Source organism: Ursus arctos, unplaced genomic scaffold (genome assembly GCF_023065955.2).
Source record: "Ursus arctos isolate Adak ecotype North America unplaced genomic scaffold, UrsArc2.0 scaffold_34, whole genome shotgun sequence".
Lineage (NCBI taxonomy): Eukaryota > Metazoa > Chordata > Mammalia > Carnivora > Ursidae > Ursus > Ursus arctos.
This window is the reverse complement of record NW_026623030.1, coordinates 2,016,259-2,032,796: the sequence shown is the minus strand read 5'-3', so window position 1 is coordinate 2,032,796 and position 16,538 is coordinate 2,016,259. Positions and strand designations below refer to the sequence as shown.

General features: G+C 41.0%; 1 protein-coding gene across 3 annotated transcripts in view; it reads right to left on the bottom strand.

Annotated features, from left to right (window-relative positions):
• Positions 1-16,538, bottom strand: part of SPECC1L (sperm antigen with calponin homology and coiled-coil domains 1 like) — a 123,141-nt gene that overhangs the window by 64,668 nt on the left and 41,935 nt on the right. For all 3 annotated transcript variants that reach the window (XM_048221343.2, XM_026487834.4, XM_057305730.1), the window contains 2 exons: positions 12,394-14,027; positions 10,895-11,102 (listed from right to left, as the gene is read on the bottom strand). In XM_048221343.2, coding sequence (XP_048077300.1) covers positions 10,895-11,102; positions 12,394-14,027 — 1,842 coding nt within the window. The remainder of the gene's footprint in view (positions 1-10,894; positions 11,103-12,393; positions 14,028-16,538) is intronic.

Sequence of the window (16,538 nt, the reverse complement as noted above, 5' to 3'; positions counted from 1 at the left end):
CAAAAAGTTAAGTAAAATCAATTGTTAAAAACACACACATTGTTGGCTCATAACCAATCAAAATAACACTAAGTACTATTAAAGTGTGAACTTTTTTTTTTTTATTTTTTTATTTTTTATTTTTTTTTTTAAAGATTTTATTTATTTATGTGACAGAGAGACAGCCAGAGAGAGAGGGAACACAGCAGGCGAGTGAGAGAGGAAGAAGCAGGCTCCCAGCAGAGGAGCCTGATGTGGGACTCGATCCCGGAACGCCGGGATCACGCCCTGAGCCGAAGGCAGACGCTTTAACGACTGCGCTACCCAGGCGCCCCTAAAGTGTGAACTTTTAAGCAAAAAGGTTATTAAACTAAATTCTCTATGAAAGCATAACTTATTTTACACACTGGAATAAATTCCAGAAAAGTGGTGAATTAGCAAAATTTTCACAAACTTAATTACCCTGGGAAGTTGCTACTTACGTTAATTCTGTGAAAAGTCTTTTTATGAAATAAGTGATATATTCATAAAATAAATCAATACTCCTCAAATTATTTCTTACATAATATGAATTTTCCTCAAATAATTCCATTTCCACTGTAAACATTTCACGAGTACCACTAATATGCAAAGTACCATTATAGATAGCGTGGGGATGCAAGCATGAAGGCACAGTCAAGCCCAGTGCCCCGGAACCAGAAATGTACAGAAAGTCACATTCTATTTGGAAGTTCTGCTCAAAAGTCCATGCTTAAGGGGCGCCTGGGTGGTGCAGTCGTTAAGCGTCTGCCTTCGGCTCAGGGCGTGATCCCGGCATTACGGGATCGAGCCCCACATCGGGCTCCTCCGCTGAGAGCCTGCTTCTTCCTCTCCCACTCCCCCTGCTTGTGTTCCCTCTCTCGCTGACTATCTCCGTCAAATAAATAAATAAAATCTTAAAAAAAAAAAAAAAAGTCCATGCTTAAGAGGAAAAGCCTTAGGAGGTGCCCAATGGTAACTGCCACCCAGTAAATCTATCACAGTTGGTTACTCTTGACAGTTCAGGGACTGAGCACTTTTTCATGGCTTAAGCACCAGAAAAGGCACTGACACCTGGTGACAAATTCTCTGACTTTACCTGCCACTCCCCACTCCAGGAGGGCCCTATCCTTTCTGTGTTCCAACTCTGTGACTGTTGCTGCCAACACTGTTACACTTCTTTACACATCTGTCTCTGCCACTAGACTGAAAACACTTGAAAGTCAGGAGCTATGGGCTGACTTCACAGCTCTAACACCTGGCACATGGTAGGGCTGTAAAACAGAATAAATGTATAAATATGCAGGCTAATGGAGGGAGCAAGAGAAAACAATACTAAAATTAGAACCTAGGATTTTTAAAAATATTCCATTGACAGAACTGAACTCTTTATTATCAGGGACATCATCACTATAGACATTGGTGTTTCTGAGTAAACATTCCCTCCTGTTCTTTACACTTACTTAGTAGTAGGAACCTAGGAATAGTGAACACCCGCGTGAGGTATCACATGTTACCAAAAATTGTCCTTAAGGGGCCCCTGGCTGGCTGTCAGTGGAGCGTGTGACTCTTGATCTTGGGGTTGAGGACTCAAGCCCTATGTTGGGTGTAGAGATCACTCAAAACAAATTCTTTAAAAATTATCCTGGGGCATTTGGCTGGCTCAGTTGGTAGAGCAAGCAACTCTTGATCTCAAGATTGTGGGTTCGAGCCCCATGTTGGGTTTAAGATTTCTTAAAAATAAAATCTTTTCCAAAAAAATATTCCTGGGCCACCTGGGTGCCTCAGTCGGTTGAGCAACTTCAGCTCAGGTCGTGATCTCAGGGTCATGAGATGGAGCCCCAGTTGCTCCACACTCAGCAGTGAGTCTGCTTCTTTCCCTCTCCCTTTGCCCCTCCCCCAACTCACACCCTCTCTCACCCACCCTCTCAAATAAACAAAGCTTAAAAAAATCTTCCTTAAATTAACAAATTATTAGGTTTTAATCAACACCCTAAAGTAGGAGTGTGCTGTTGTCTTTTCTTAAACTACTCATCTTCCCCTCCCAGTTCCATCAGGAATCTGCTCTGCTGTAAACCTCTGTGACATGATACCTTTAATTCAACACTGACACACTTGTGTTGATATTTTTTTTTAATTTTTTAAATTTTTCTTTCTTTTTTTTTATTTTAGAGAGAATGCATGAGCAAGGCGGGGAAGGACAGAGGGAGAGAGCATTTTTTTAAATTAAATATAATGTATTATTTGTTTCAGGGGTACAGGTCTGTGATTCATCAATCTTACACAATTCACAGTGCTCACCACAGCACCTACATCCTCCCCAATGTCCATCACCCAGCCACCCCATCCCTCCCACACCCCTCCACTCCAGCAACCCTCAGTTTGTTTCCTGAGATTAAGGGTCTCTTACAATTTGTCTCCCTCTCTGGTTTCGTCTTGTTTCATTTTTTCCTCTCTTCCCCTATGATCCTCTGCCTTGTTTCTCAAATTCCATATCAGTGAGATCATATGATAATTGTCTTTCTCTGATTATTTCACTTAGCATAATACCCTCCAATTCCATCCACATCACTGCAAATGGCAAGATTTCTTTTTTTCTTTTTTTTTTTTTTTTTTTGGATGGAGAGAGAGAGAATCTTAAGCAGGCTCCATGCTCAGCACAGGGCCCAACACAGGGCTCAGTCTCATGTCCCTGAGATCATGACTTGAGCTGAAACCAAGAATCGGATGCTTAACCAACTGAACCACTGAGGCGCTCCCCAGATATTATATATGTGTAACAATTATTATAAATATATAATGATGATACATTTTCTAAAGCTGAATAAAAAATAAATGAGATACTGGGGCGCCTGGGTGGCTCAGTCGTTAAGCGTCTGTCTTCAGCTCAGGGCGTGATCCCAGGGTCCTGGGATCGAGCCCCACATCAGGCTCCTCCGCTGTGAGCCTGCTTCTTCCTCTCCCAATCCCCCTGCTTGTGTTCCTTCTCTCGCTGGCTGTCTCTCTGTCAAATAAATAAATAAAATCTTAAAAAAAAAAAAAAAAAAAGATAAAACATGGGGGGGAAACCTGGCCAATTTTGGTAGCCAGTAGTTAACTTCCTCCCATTGTTCAACACAAAATTGTTCAACAAAGTTGGGGCCTCTGAAATAAAAACGATTCAAAATTTACATTAACTCAAAAATTACCTCATAAGTACCTCCTTTGTACCAGGCTTTTTTCTGGATGCTTAAGATATAAGGGAAAGGGGAGGGGCGCCTGGGTGGCACAGAGGTTAAGCGTCTGCCTTAGGCTCAGGGCGTGATCCCGGCGTTAGGGGATCGAGCCCCACATCAGGCTCTTCCGCTATGAGCCTGCTTCTTCCTCTCCCACTCCCCCTGCTTGTGTTCCCTCTCTCGCTGGCTGTCTCTATCTCTGTCAAATAAATAAATAAATAATCTTTAAAAAAAAAAAAAGATATAAGGGAAAGGGGAAAAAGATATAGTCCCTACCCTCTTAGGGACAGAAAAGAGGATGTTTTCATACAAAAAGGATCAGGCTTTAAAAGTCTGTCTCTGTACGAGCTGCTTCCGACCTCATTTAACCTGGAAACTGAGGGTCAAAAGGGCCATTCAATTTTGTTAAGAGCAAAGTGGACACGGTTGAGTCCAATGCCCTGATCCTTATCTCTGGAGGCAAGGATGACTCAAACCAGCATGGATCCTCGGCTCCCATATGACCTACATACAGATGAATTCAAGGTCTTGGTGATATTATCAGACATAGATAAAAAGGACAGTAGCTGAAATACTTCTACTCTTGAGAACACTAGGAGTTACACCTTTAATTTACACTATAGTTAAATGCAAAAATTTGGGGGTGCCTGGTGGCTCAGTTTAGCACCTGCTTTTGGCTCAGGTCATGATCCCAAGGTCCTGGGATCGAGACCCACATTGGGCAGTCTGCTTCTCCCTCTCCCTCTGCTGCTCCCCCTGCTTGTGCTCTCTCATGCACTCGCTCTCTGTCAAATGAATAAATAAAATCTTTAAAAAAATAATAGATAAATAAATAAATAAATAATAAATGCAAAAACTTTTGTAATTAAAATAGGCAAGCAAAAAAAAAATGTGAATTTCTCTTCCTCAGCTGAAAACTGGTTTCCTTTTTTTCTGGTCACAAAAGACCTATCTACGTATCTTTAGATAATTCACAAAAGACAAATGACAGCAAATCTAACTACTCCTCACTTTTCACATTTGGTGTGTCTTGATTCTCAGGTGACATTTTAAGCCACCTGGCCACCTTAGATTGGTCATAAAATCCCAGATTTCATTCATTTCTTTGGTTCTTATTCTTTTCTCTTTCCCAAACTCTACATTCATGGCCACATCATCACTACTCTTAAAAGGGCATTCTTCCCCACTCAGCACTATGTATTCATTATTGTCATGTCTTTTTTTTTTTTTTTTAAAGATTTTATTTATTTATGTGACAGAGAGACAGCCAGCGAGAGAGGGAACACAGCAGGCGAGTGGGAGAGGAAGAAGCAGGCTCCTAGCGGAGGAGCCCGATGTGGGACTCGATCCCGGAACGCCGGGATCACGCCCTGAGCCGAAGGCAGACGCTTTAACGACTGCGCTACCCAGGCGCCCCCATTATTGTCATGTCTTATTAATTCTTGTAAATAGAAAGGAAAGGAAGCTGGCAGCCAGTGGACATATTTAGGCAGAATAACGTGCACTACAAGTGTCTCTAGGGAATCTGACTTAAACTTCATGAATCATAACTGTATTTTCACTTTGTAATGTAAAGTATTAAAAAGGACAACAGGATCTTCCTCCTCAGAACCCAAAGAAGTCTGTACTTATGCTCTTGTTTTGAAGACTAGATTAAACAAAACTGCTGTCTGGCCCAATTAATGGTCACACAAAAGGGCACTGTTAGTCCTCAAGCCTCGGCCGCTAAATGCGCTAAAACTTCCTCCTCCAAGTTTTCTAGTATGAGGGACACTGCCATCTACTGTCTTCAACTCAAAAGCCACATTACATTATATCAAAGAGCAGGCTATAATATCATATTTATTTATAAATTATAACTCAATTTTACAATGTTAGTTTTATTCTAGAAATCAGGTAAATTGCTACTCTCATTGGTATTAGACCAACTTTGCTCTGAAAAATCCCGGGCACTGCCCTGACCATTTAATAATGGGGTTCATAATCTTTTCACCACTAAGACCGCTCATCCCTGACAAAGAAGGAACAATCAAACAGGCCTTCATTCTGGCCCAGTTGTATGCACATCACACATGCAGATGTTACTAGGCAGCAACCATGAGCACAGGCTCAACCTGTGACTCCTGGGGTATAAAACCAATGAAAGTTCACAAGCAACCTTTCCTGCCCTCCAAATCCAAAAAAACCCTCAAGGTACTGATACCTCAGTGCTGTCAGACCCTTACATCCTATCAAGTGCCTCCAACTAACACCAGGTGCAATTTCTAAAGGAAGGGAAAGGATGAGTGTAAACAATCAGTTAAAATACCACGCCTTAGGGGGCACGTTGGGGGACATGGGCAGTATATTCAGCCACCAGGCCACAGCTTTAACCCCAAACCAGAATTCCTGATGCTGAAAGAGGACATAGATGAGTTTCAAATGAACCATTTACTACTTTTATTTTTCTTTATTTTTATTTTATTCGTTTTTATTCCTCTTCCCCCCCCCCAAATAGGTAGAACTTTTCCCCTTTGATTCTAAAAGTAATGCATGCTCACAACAAAAAGTCTGGGAAACAGAAAAGGGTTGCAAAAATAAGATTACTCATGGGGTGCCTGGGTGGTTGAGTGTCTGACTCTTGGTTTCGGCTCATGTCATGATCTTAGGTTTTTGGGATCGTGCCCTGTGTCCAGGCTCCACACTCAGTGGGGAGTCTGCTTTTCTCCCTCTGCCCCTCCCCCACCACTCGCACGCTCGCTCTTTCTCTCTCTCTAAAATAAATAAACAAACCTTAAAAAAATAAAATAAGATTATTCATTATTTACATCTGGCATTTATCCTTCCAGACTTGATGTGTGTAAATTTTTTTCTTAAAATGGGATAATAGTTACATTTCTTCAAAAGCCTTTCCACTAAGCAGTAGCTAACGGACATCTATCAACAACTACAGGTCTGCAGCACTATCTGATGGCTGTGTTAGTGTTCCATCAACTGGATATATGATTTACTTTAGCAACCTCCTATTAACAAACAGAATGGTTCTACAATGTTTGTTATAAACACAGTAAGTATCTTTATACAACTATTCAGATATTACTTGAAGACACATTTCTAGAAGTGGAAGAAGGAAGGAAGGACCATTCGAAACTATCAACATGATCCAAGTTAATCCGTTAGAAGGTTCCAGCTCAAGAATGCAGGTTTTTGAGAAGTCACCATGTTATAAAATTTATTGTATAGGATACAATGAAATCAGTATTTCTTAAGGAACATCATTATGCCTGGCCACCATTTCAGAATAATGGTGTACTTAAAACGTTTATGATTTTAATTACAGAAGTAATACACATGGCTCATACTCTACTGACCATTACCTGCTTTATTCCACCTACGGCACTTTGCTGTACACACAGAGCTGCCTAATTTGTCCTCACTGGTGAAATGGCAGCCAGAGTAGGGATGCACTGTGCAACGCAGGGTATTAACCAGATCTCAACTGTTCAAAGTATAGGTACTTTCCAAGTTTTTGTGGTAAAGCAGCAATTCTGCAACATACGTATCTAAGTTTACATTTGCAAACTTATGTTTCTAAAGAACAGATTTCTGGAAGTGGATTGCTAAAGTACTGTTGTACTTTAAATTTTGATCAATACCCCAAAAAGGCTGCAGTCATCTATACTCCTTCCAGCAGTACATGAGAGGGCCCTTTTCTTCTCTCATAGACTATCAATCTTTTTTACTTTCCACACCTGCTAGGTGAAAATTGGCATCTTGTTTTACTTTGAGTTTCTTTGCTTTTTTAGTGAAACTGAGCATCTTTTTTCACTTTTTCTGCTTACCTATTCATATTTTTTTTTGGGCTAATGGATTGTCCTAATATTACTGATGTAAATAATCTCCTTAATATTTGATATGTGTTACCAATATTTTTCCCAATGTCCTTTATTTATGGCACTTTTGTTTTGCTGAACTGAAAATTTCAATTATACACAGTCAAATATGAGACTTTCCTTTATGGCTTCCCAGTATTCTTTAACTTTTTTTTATTTTTATTTTTTTAAAGATTTTATTTATTTATTCGACAGAGATAGAGACAGCCAGAGAGAGAGGGAACACAAGCAGGGGGAGTGGGAGAGAAAGAAGCAGGCTCATAGCGGAAGAGCCTGATGTGGGGCTCGATCCCCTAACGCCGGGATCACGCCCTGAGCCGAAGGCAGACGCTTAACCGCTGTCCCACCCAGGTGCCCCCAACATTTTTTTTTTTTAAGTAGGCTCCACACCTAGCGTGGAGCCCAACTCAGGGTTTGAACTCACGACCCTGAGATCAAGACCTGAGCTGAGACTAAGGTTGGATGCTTAACGGACTAAGCCACCCAGGAACCCCTTCCCTGTATTTTTTAAAAAGGCTTTTCCCGGGGCGCCTGGGTGGCTCAGTCGTTAAGCGTCTGCCTTCAGCTCAGGGCGTGATCCCAGGGTCCTGGGATCGAGCCCCGAGTCAGGCTCCCTGCTCAGCAGGAAGCCTGCTTCTCCCTCTCCCACTCCCCCTGCTTGTGTTCCCTCTCTCGCTGTGTCTCTCTCTGTCAAATAAATTTAAAAAATCTAAAAAAAAAAAAAGATTTATTTATTTGAGAGAGAGACAGCACGAGTGGAGGGGCAGAGGAAGAGAGAATTTCAAGTGGACTCTGTGCTGAGCACCAACCCCAAGGTGGGGCTCACTCCCAGGACCCTGAGATCATGACCTGAGCCGAAACCAAGAGTCAGACGTTTAACCAGCTACACCACCCAAGTGCCCCCTTAAAAATAAAATCTTTAAAAAAAAAAAAAAAGAAGAAAAAAAAGAAAGTTCAATTTCTCAGTTAACAACGAGTCCCCTATTCCAAGTGCTGACTTAGTATCAATCCAAAGTGCTAGAATTCGCTAAGAAATAAATTAACTCCTATCAGACTACAGAGATACAGCAACTAGTTTCATGTAATACACGAAACTTGCTTGGATCCTGGTTCCTATAGAAAACTATAAAAGACATTTTGGGGACATCTGAGAAAATGTGAATATGAGCTATTAGATGATACTAAGGAATTATACCAAATTTTACTAGATTTGATTATGAGGAGAATATTTAGGAGTCACATACTGGAATACTATATATCATGAGGTCTACAACTTACTGTCAGCTGGTTCAGTTAAACACACACACCCACACACGGAAGGTGAATACTGCAAAACATCACCAACATCTAGGCAGTGCATGCTAACTATACCATGCTGCCAATATTTCTGGATATTTGCTTTTCATTTCAAAAAATTGAGGGGAGAAGTTACATGGCTAAAAAGAAATTTTATTCAGGATTTTCAGCCATTTCATAATTAAAATCCACATAATGTTAACAAAATTTTTATTTTGGCAATGATTTTTTCATCCCAGGAATCCTTATCAGCTAACATTTTTCTCCCTTTTACCCCAATTACCACAAGATGTCACTCTTTCTGTATTCAAATCAAAAGTACTGCAAGGGAAAAGGCTGTTATCAGTACTACATGGAAAATGCACTCAACTTCCAAGTTAATCTGAAAAACTTTAGAACCTTTTATATTTAGGAAATAAAGTTAAATAAATCCTCTCAGTTCAGAGACAATGAAATACAGACTAGATATAAATGTTAAACTGAAAGTTTTTTAAAATTTCAGATAAGAAAGTTTTATCTGCAGGACTATCACTACCTCCAAGAAAACAGTCCCAGAGTCAGCTACTTCAGTATCCAAATGTCTCAGAATGTTCCAAATAACCCTGGCGTCAATCCAGAGAACCGGGGCCAACTAGCCAGAGCTCAGAACTGCCACGAGACATGTTTAGGACTCCTGCAGATGACCCACTCTCTCCTAGAACTAGTTTAAACGTCCCCGGAGCACCTGGTGGCTCAGTCAGTTAAGCGTCTGTCTTCGGCTCAGGCCATGATCCCAGGGTCCTGGGATCAAGCCCCATATTGGGCTCCCTGCTCAGTGGGGAGCCTGCTTCTCCTTCTCCCTCTGCCTGCAGCTCCCCCTGCTGTGTGCTCTTGTGCATTCTCTTTCTCTCTCTGTCAAATAAATAAAATCTTTAAAAACAAAACAAAACAAAAAACCTCCCCAACTCTGCACCCACAGCACATGGGATATGGCCCAACACTGTGTTTGCCTATTAAACCTCTGTCAAGGAATAACACACTGTCAGAGCCCAATGGAGCAGTATCATGAACCATAAGCTTTAAAAGCTTTAATTAATGTATCCAAAAATGGTTATTCCCATTCTCCCTGTCTCCACCCCCACCTGGATATCATTAAAGTGTACTACAACTTAAATTTTGTTAACATTTGAGAATCTGGATGAAGAATACATAAGAATTTTTAAGATGCGTTATTTGGAAATAATTCCAAATTTACAAAGGTGCAAAAACTGGTACAAAAAGCACCCATACACCAATTTCCTCAGATTTGCCTATGTTAACAGTTTACCCATCCATTTTCATCATTTGCTATCTTGTATCCCTAATTATCTGTCTCTGTCTATCTATCCCTGATGTTTTTCCTGAACCCTTTAGGGATATACATCATGGTCCTTTACCCCTAGCTATTCAGTGTGTGGTTCCTAAGTATAGGGACATTTACTTATACTTACATAAACACAGTATAGTTATCAACTTCATCAGTTTATACATATGTTTACCCAGCATCTACTTATGACCAGGTCTGTCATAACATCCTTTATAGCATTTTCCCTAGAATACCAGACCCAGTCTAGGCAAAGGTATTACATTTAATTGTCATGTCTCCCTAGGCCTCTTTAATCTGGAACTTTTCCAAAGGCTTTTATGACATTGGCATTTTTGAGAAATACAGCATCTCTTGCGTTTTTAGTAAAACAGTCTTTATTTTTTTGTCTATTTAATGTTCTTTATGATTAACTGAAGTTATGCCTCAGCCAGAATACGGCCTAGCTAATGCTGAGTCTGATTCTGTGTGCCTGTCACTCACACGATCACCCAAAGTGTTGCCCAATTTTTGCACTGTATAATTTCTAGTTATTTCTTTTTCCTCACTTGCAACATAATAAATAGTCTGTGGGAAGCCATTTTAAGATCACCCGAATTTCTGCTCAACAAATTGTCAACACAGAAATGCTTTGTACTATTTATGTAACTTTTTATAAGTCTGAAATAATTATAAAATAGTTTCAAAAAACTTAAAGCAACTTAAAATTAGAATTTCAATGCTACCAGATCATCAAATCTCCTTGGTAAGGAGGAAAATCAGACAACAAATAAATACGTGTGCCTTAGACATAAGATTATGAAGGATGAATTTCTTTTGTCTCAGTATACTTGAAATCGCTTAAACAGTAAATGGCTTTTCCTAAGACCTAGAAAAATATAATAACAATCAGCTTTCCCTTTAAATGATTTTCTATAACTAAGCACAGTTTTAGAGCAATGCTTCCACTTAACAGCTCTTCCTTAGGAACAAAACACAGCAGTCCAAAAACTATTGCCTAATGTGTGAAATACGCGTGGCCACATGCGTATTTCTGCTGGGCACTGTCCACTGCACCTGCCTCACCGCAGCAGTCAGAGCGACCAACTTTCATTCTGTTACTGAATGCAAACTATCCCCACTTGTTAAGATGGGTAGGACAAAAAGGAATGAAAAGTTCCCCCATCGCTTACTCTCTAAATCGGAAATAATGAGGTTGTCATGGAGTTTCACGGCTCGGTGTTGTTCTACTTCATCTTCAAGTTCAAAGATGGTTTCTTTCATGTCGCTCCTCTCTGTCTCTTTTTCTTCTAGCTCTGATCTTAGTTTCTCTAATGTCATATTCAATTCTTCTATTTGTTTCTTAGCTTCTTCTTGGAAGGCTCGGTAGTCATCTTCTACCTATGGAGAACCAATGGTGCAGATTAGAAAAGTAAGAGCTGCTCTAAGAAAAATTCTAGAATGGAGATATACACTGTTCCAAAGGAAGCTAAGCGTGAATTGCTAGGTATGAACTAAAACCACCTGTGCGATAACTATCTGAAAGTATGAAAAGGCACTCTACAGTAATATAGAATTTTATGTAATATGCTTAAACATAATTTGTTGCTACATCACTGACAAATTATACTGACATACCACTGAACTTTACTAGATTATTTATAAGGAAATTTTGGAAATTCTTCCTTCTCCAAAGTTTGGACCAAAGGCATGCATGTGATTAATAATTAACATCCTCTCCCACAAAATTTTTAAAAAATTAATTTTAAATAAAATAAAAATTTTTAAAAAGTCTGATGTGTGACAGTTTCATTACCGAAATAAAAATGGAAGCAAATTCTCAAATACTGTCATTGCAAAAGTATCAGCTGAAAGGGCCCCCTGACACATATGCTCCAACAAATAATACATCCCCTAAACTGTATCTCTAAACATCATCACTAAAAAAATTAAGATCTAAATTATTTAAATTTTGGCCAAAGATATACTAATGTATCTTACTTTAAAAATCACTGCACTAAAATAGGAAATAAAATGTAAGATAGAATAATTGGATAACTCATGCAAATAAACACTGCATCAGCAATCACATGGGGCACAGACCGTTGGCCGGACTGCGAGCAACCCCGGGCTGTAGTTCTGCACAAGTCCTCATTATCGTGGTAGGTGTAAAACAAGGGGGCTGTACCCATGATCTCTAAGGTTCTCGCCAACAAGACCTAGCCCTCTAAGAAACAGGAGCCTCCATAGTCCAAAAATATTTTTTAACTCAAAAAAGAACTCTATTTGAAAAACTACAACCACGGGAAAAGGGATAGACATTGCTGATCCCACAGACAGGTCTCCCGGCTCTCATGTCGCCTGTGCCAAAACACATTAGCGATGAAGAGGTAAAACTGCATGAGATACGATGCCCTGGGCGCACCCAGACTAGAGACAAATTCTACTGTCATTCTAGTGCCTTCCTCTCACAGGCAAGACAACAGCAACAAAACGCGAGCGAAAGTGACATTATTTTAAGAATACTCTTGACTGTATCCCTGTAAAGAAAACCATTCTCAAGCTTTAAAACAAAATCAGCCTTAAAAAAGTGAATGACACATCACACAAGTGACACTGGCTTTCAGTAAGCACGGGCTGTCCTGCAGCTGCACAATGTTGCTCCAAAACATTTTATCTACTTGAACAGTACCTTTGCAATGGTGTCCTGCAATCGATTGGCATCATTTCGGGTGTGAGCTAGGTCTTCCTGCAGGCTACTAGCCAGAGTCTCTGCTTTTTCTTTGTCCAGCCTGACACTCTCCAGGAGATCTTGAATATCAGATTTGTCTCCAGAGTTATGGATGGAATACAGCTCCGCCACTTTCTGCTTTTCATTCTCCAGCTGAGCTTTCAGGCGGTTCATCTCTATCTGATCGCTGGCCACCGTGGATTTGTACTCCTCTAATGTGGCTGCCAAGGCTGCTTTCCCCTTCTGCTCAGACTCAATAATTCGCTCCATATGGTGATTACGTTCTTTCAGCGCCCCTATCATTTCTTGAGCTTCCTTGTTGTCTTGTTCTGCCATCTTCAGAGTATTGCTTAAATGCTGCTGGACACCAAGAAGTTGCTCTCGTTCAAAACGGGCATTCTCTGCTAGATCCATGTAACGTTGCTCCAATTCCATGTAGCGTCCGCTTTTCACATCCTCATCTATGACATAAGAAATGTGGTGCTCATCGAGAAGGGAGCGGAAATATTCAATTTGTCGGCTGAAGTGTTCTAACTTATCACTCTGCTGACATAAAGACTCCATAAGAATAACCTTCTCTTCTCCAAGCCTTTCATTTTCACTATTCAGTTCCTGGGTTATCTGCTGTAAATCAGCTAGCTCTTGCAGAGTTGCCTGAAGTTCCTCACTTGTGCTGTGTTGGTTCTCTTCCATCTGATGTATCCGTTCTGTCAAGCATGCGACGGACACTTCACTCGCGTTGCCACTGCTCCCCTTCCGGGAGCGCTCCATGCTCGGAATGCCTTCTGACTCTGAGGACGATGGTGCATCCAGGGCGTCATCGCTCGACGTGAGGGGCTGGTACACCTCACTGCACTCGCTGTCCAGGTTGTCCATGGAGTTACTGTGCTGATGGTCCATGAGGGTGTTTTCATCCTGACTCAAGAGATCCTCCACAGAGCCAGGGGCAGAGCCTTCCACCGAAGAGGTCAGGGTCCCTCCTCCATCGCTCTGGTTGCCAGGGGTGATTTCTGGGCTCAAGGACTGATAACCAAACAGTTTTTCGGAATTGTCTAACCTCTGCTCTAGGGAAAAGCCCAGCGCGTTCAACCTGTCCTTTAACATTCTGTTTTCGTTTTTTAGCTGGTTGAGTTCTTCCCGGATGGCAGTATTCTGTTCCTGCAACTGCAGTAAAGTGGATTCGACATCAGTTGGCTGGTGAGCAATGATGGCTTCCTTCTCCTCAGATTTTTCATCACCCTCGGAATGACCCTCATTAACGCCCAGCTGAGCACGCATGTCTCGGAGTTCGTTCCTCAAATGTAAGATTTCCACGTCTTTGGTTTTTGCCAGTGTGAGAAGATCTTTCACTTTGGCTTCCAAAGCAGCTTTGTCACTGATCTGATTGTCCGACTTAGACTTGCTCATGCGAACATCACATTCCGTTGCTGTGCGACTGCGGGAACGCTTGGCCAATGCCACGTCATTAGCTCCCTGACCAGCAGAAGGTAGTTTTTTGCTCTGGTTTAGTCGGGTACGCTCACGTAATCTTTCTCTAGTAGAACCAGATTCTTTATTACCTATGGAAGTGCTCCGCTTGGTTGAAGAACTTGTGCCTAAATGTTTAAAATGAAGAATGTAAGGCAAAAATATTGGCAAGAAAAGGCACATAGGTTATGCCTGAGGTCTAATCAGGTGAAATCTAGAGACCGACACTGATTCTGACCTACAGTAATCTTGCCTTAGATTCTGGTTACTTTAAAATTCTGTTTCCTCAAAACCGTATCGTTCATCTTTTAATTATTAATGAAAAAGAAGTTATACACTGAATTGTATACTTCAAAAGGGTGAAATTTACAAAATGTGAATTATATCTCAATAAATCTATTACATAAAGGAGTTCCACATTAATTTGTATCCTAAACCATGGCTTTAAACAAGTGGCCAGGGGCATAATATGAAGCGGACTCTAGGATTAAGCAGTCAGGTAGCAAACTAGCTATAGAAGCAGATGGTAAAGAAAGATCACAGATGAGCAAGAAGGGAGAGGCAGCTTCCGGACAAACCAAAAATCTATGCTACCTACCTACACACAAAAAGTATGATCAAAGTAAGTGCAAAAAGTTTTCACATCATAGAATGCCACATAAATAGTACCAATGACATTAATTACAATAGGGCTAACGTGTACTTAGCACTTACTTTACACACACACAGGTGAACACTTCACATACATTAATTTATACAAGCCTCATTATTATCTTCATGAAGAAACTCACACTCAGAGATGCTAAATAATTTACCAATACCCCACATGTAATAAGTAGATGAGCCAAGATTCAAATGAAGGCAAACAGTCTGGCTCCAGAATCTGAAACTTAAGTAGTATGTTATGCTGCCTCCCTAAATGTTAGAAGACAATAATGCACTAACGCTAACTAATGATGCACATTATCAACTATGCTACATAAATCACTATTACCTGACTGATAAAATTCTAAACCTATGAAAACTGACATGATCGTGTGCTTAATACAGAAAGAATAGGAATATGCTTACCTATAAACACTTAAGAAATAATTAGCTGCTTTTTACTTTGAAAAATAAGATTGAGAGCTAATCAGTAAGTATTTTGTAAGAACCTGCTTTTTATGTGGCAGGCACCAGGCTGCAGGGTAAGAGGGAGTGAAAGGTTAATGTGGTGTAGGAAGACAGTCACTAATTCTCCCAGGGATCAGGTGTAGAGCAGGGGAGGGAATTCTGGCTGGCCACAGGACAGGATGAGGAAGCAGAAGTGAACAGGATACACAGCAAGGAAAAGTAAGGTCACACAATTAATGGGAGCAGCAGGGGAAATTTTTATGGGGCCCTGAACACCAGGGTAAATTTAGTGAGTCCCACAGTAAATGTTCAATACATGTTCTGGAGCAGGCAAGACACACAGGGAACAGCATTTTTATGAAAATGAATCCAGAGGCTGCTAAGTGAAACACCTGAGGAAGAAGAGCAGTCAAGGAGGAAGGTGGGCAGGCAGAGCAGTAAGAGTAAAGGAGGGTCTACATTTGGGGAGTGACATCAGGATCTCTGCAAGAACAGAGCAGGGATGATACATCTATTAACAGATTTACAGGGTGGAAGTAACAAGATGAGGAGAAACAACTGCAAATGGAGGCCAAAAAAGGAAAAGGGTGGTATAACCAGAAGTATTCATTCTCGCCCCCATTTCTGTAGACAGTACCAATCATCCTTCTTTTCCAAACCAAAACCCGTCCTAAGAAGGAAAAGATCTGGGCATGCCTGAAAGACAAAAGGAAAGGAGCCAGGAATGAGGGGAGGGATTGATAATGCCCCCAAAGGAAAGGAGAGGTAAAGGAACAAGAAAGGAAGAGAGAACATGACAAAGAAAAACTCCCCTTCTGGGATTTTTGTGCCCAGTGAGTAGATGGAAGAATCCGAGTTACTGACAAGTGACCTGGTCTTAGAGAAGTCACGGGGAGTAAATAAAGGTAAAGCAGATCAACTGAAGAGTTAAGGATGTTGTCAGGGGCTGAACTGTGTCCTCCAAATTCATATGTTGAAGCCATAACCCCCAGTACCTCAGAATATGACTGTATTTGGGGAAAGAGTAATTAACTTAAAGAGGTACCTATATTAATGTGGGGTTTGTTACGGTGGGCCCTAATCCAATCTGACTGGTATCTTTATAAGAAGAGGAGACCGGGACACAGACACAGACAGAGGGATGACCACATGAGGAGAACTACAAACCAAGGAGAAAGGCCTCAGAAGAAGTCAAACTGGCCAACACCTTGATCTCAGACTTCCAGCCAGTTCTGGTGAGAAACTACATGTCTGTTATTTAAGCCACCCAGTCTGTGCATTTTGTTATGGGTGCCTAAACTAATAGAGATGTACAAAGCCGCCTCCAGAAGAGGCAATGGATCCAGGGAGGAAATAACTGAATCCAGCCTGTGAGGGCAGGTGGCACTGGTCAGTAGGGAACCAGGGTACAAATGTGAGGGAGCTCTCCCAGTAAACTCTAAAAGTTGGAAATAGGAAGAGATATAGATGGCATTAGAGTACTTAATTTCCTTACCACACAAGCTGCAGTGTTAAGTGTGGTGATG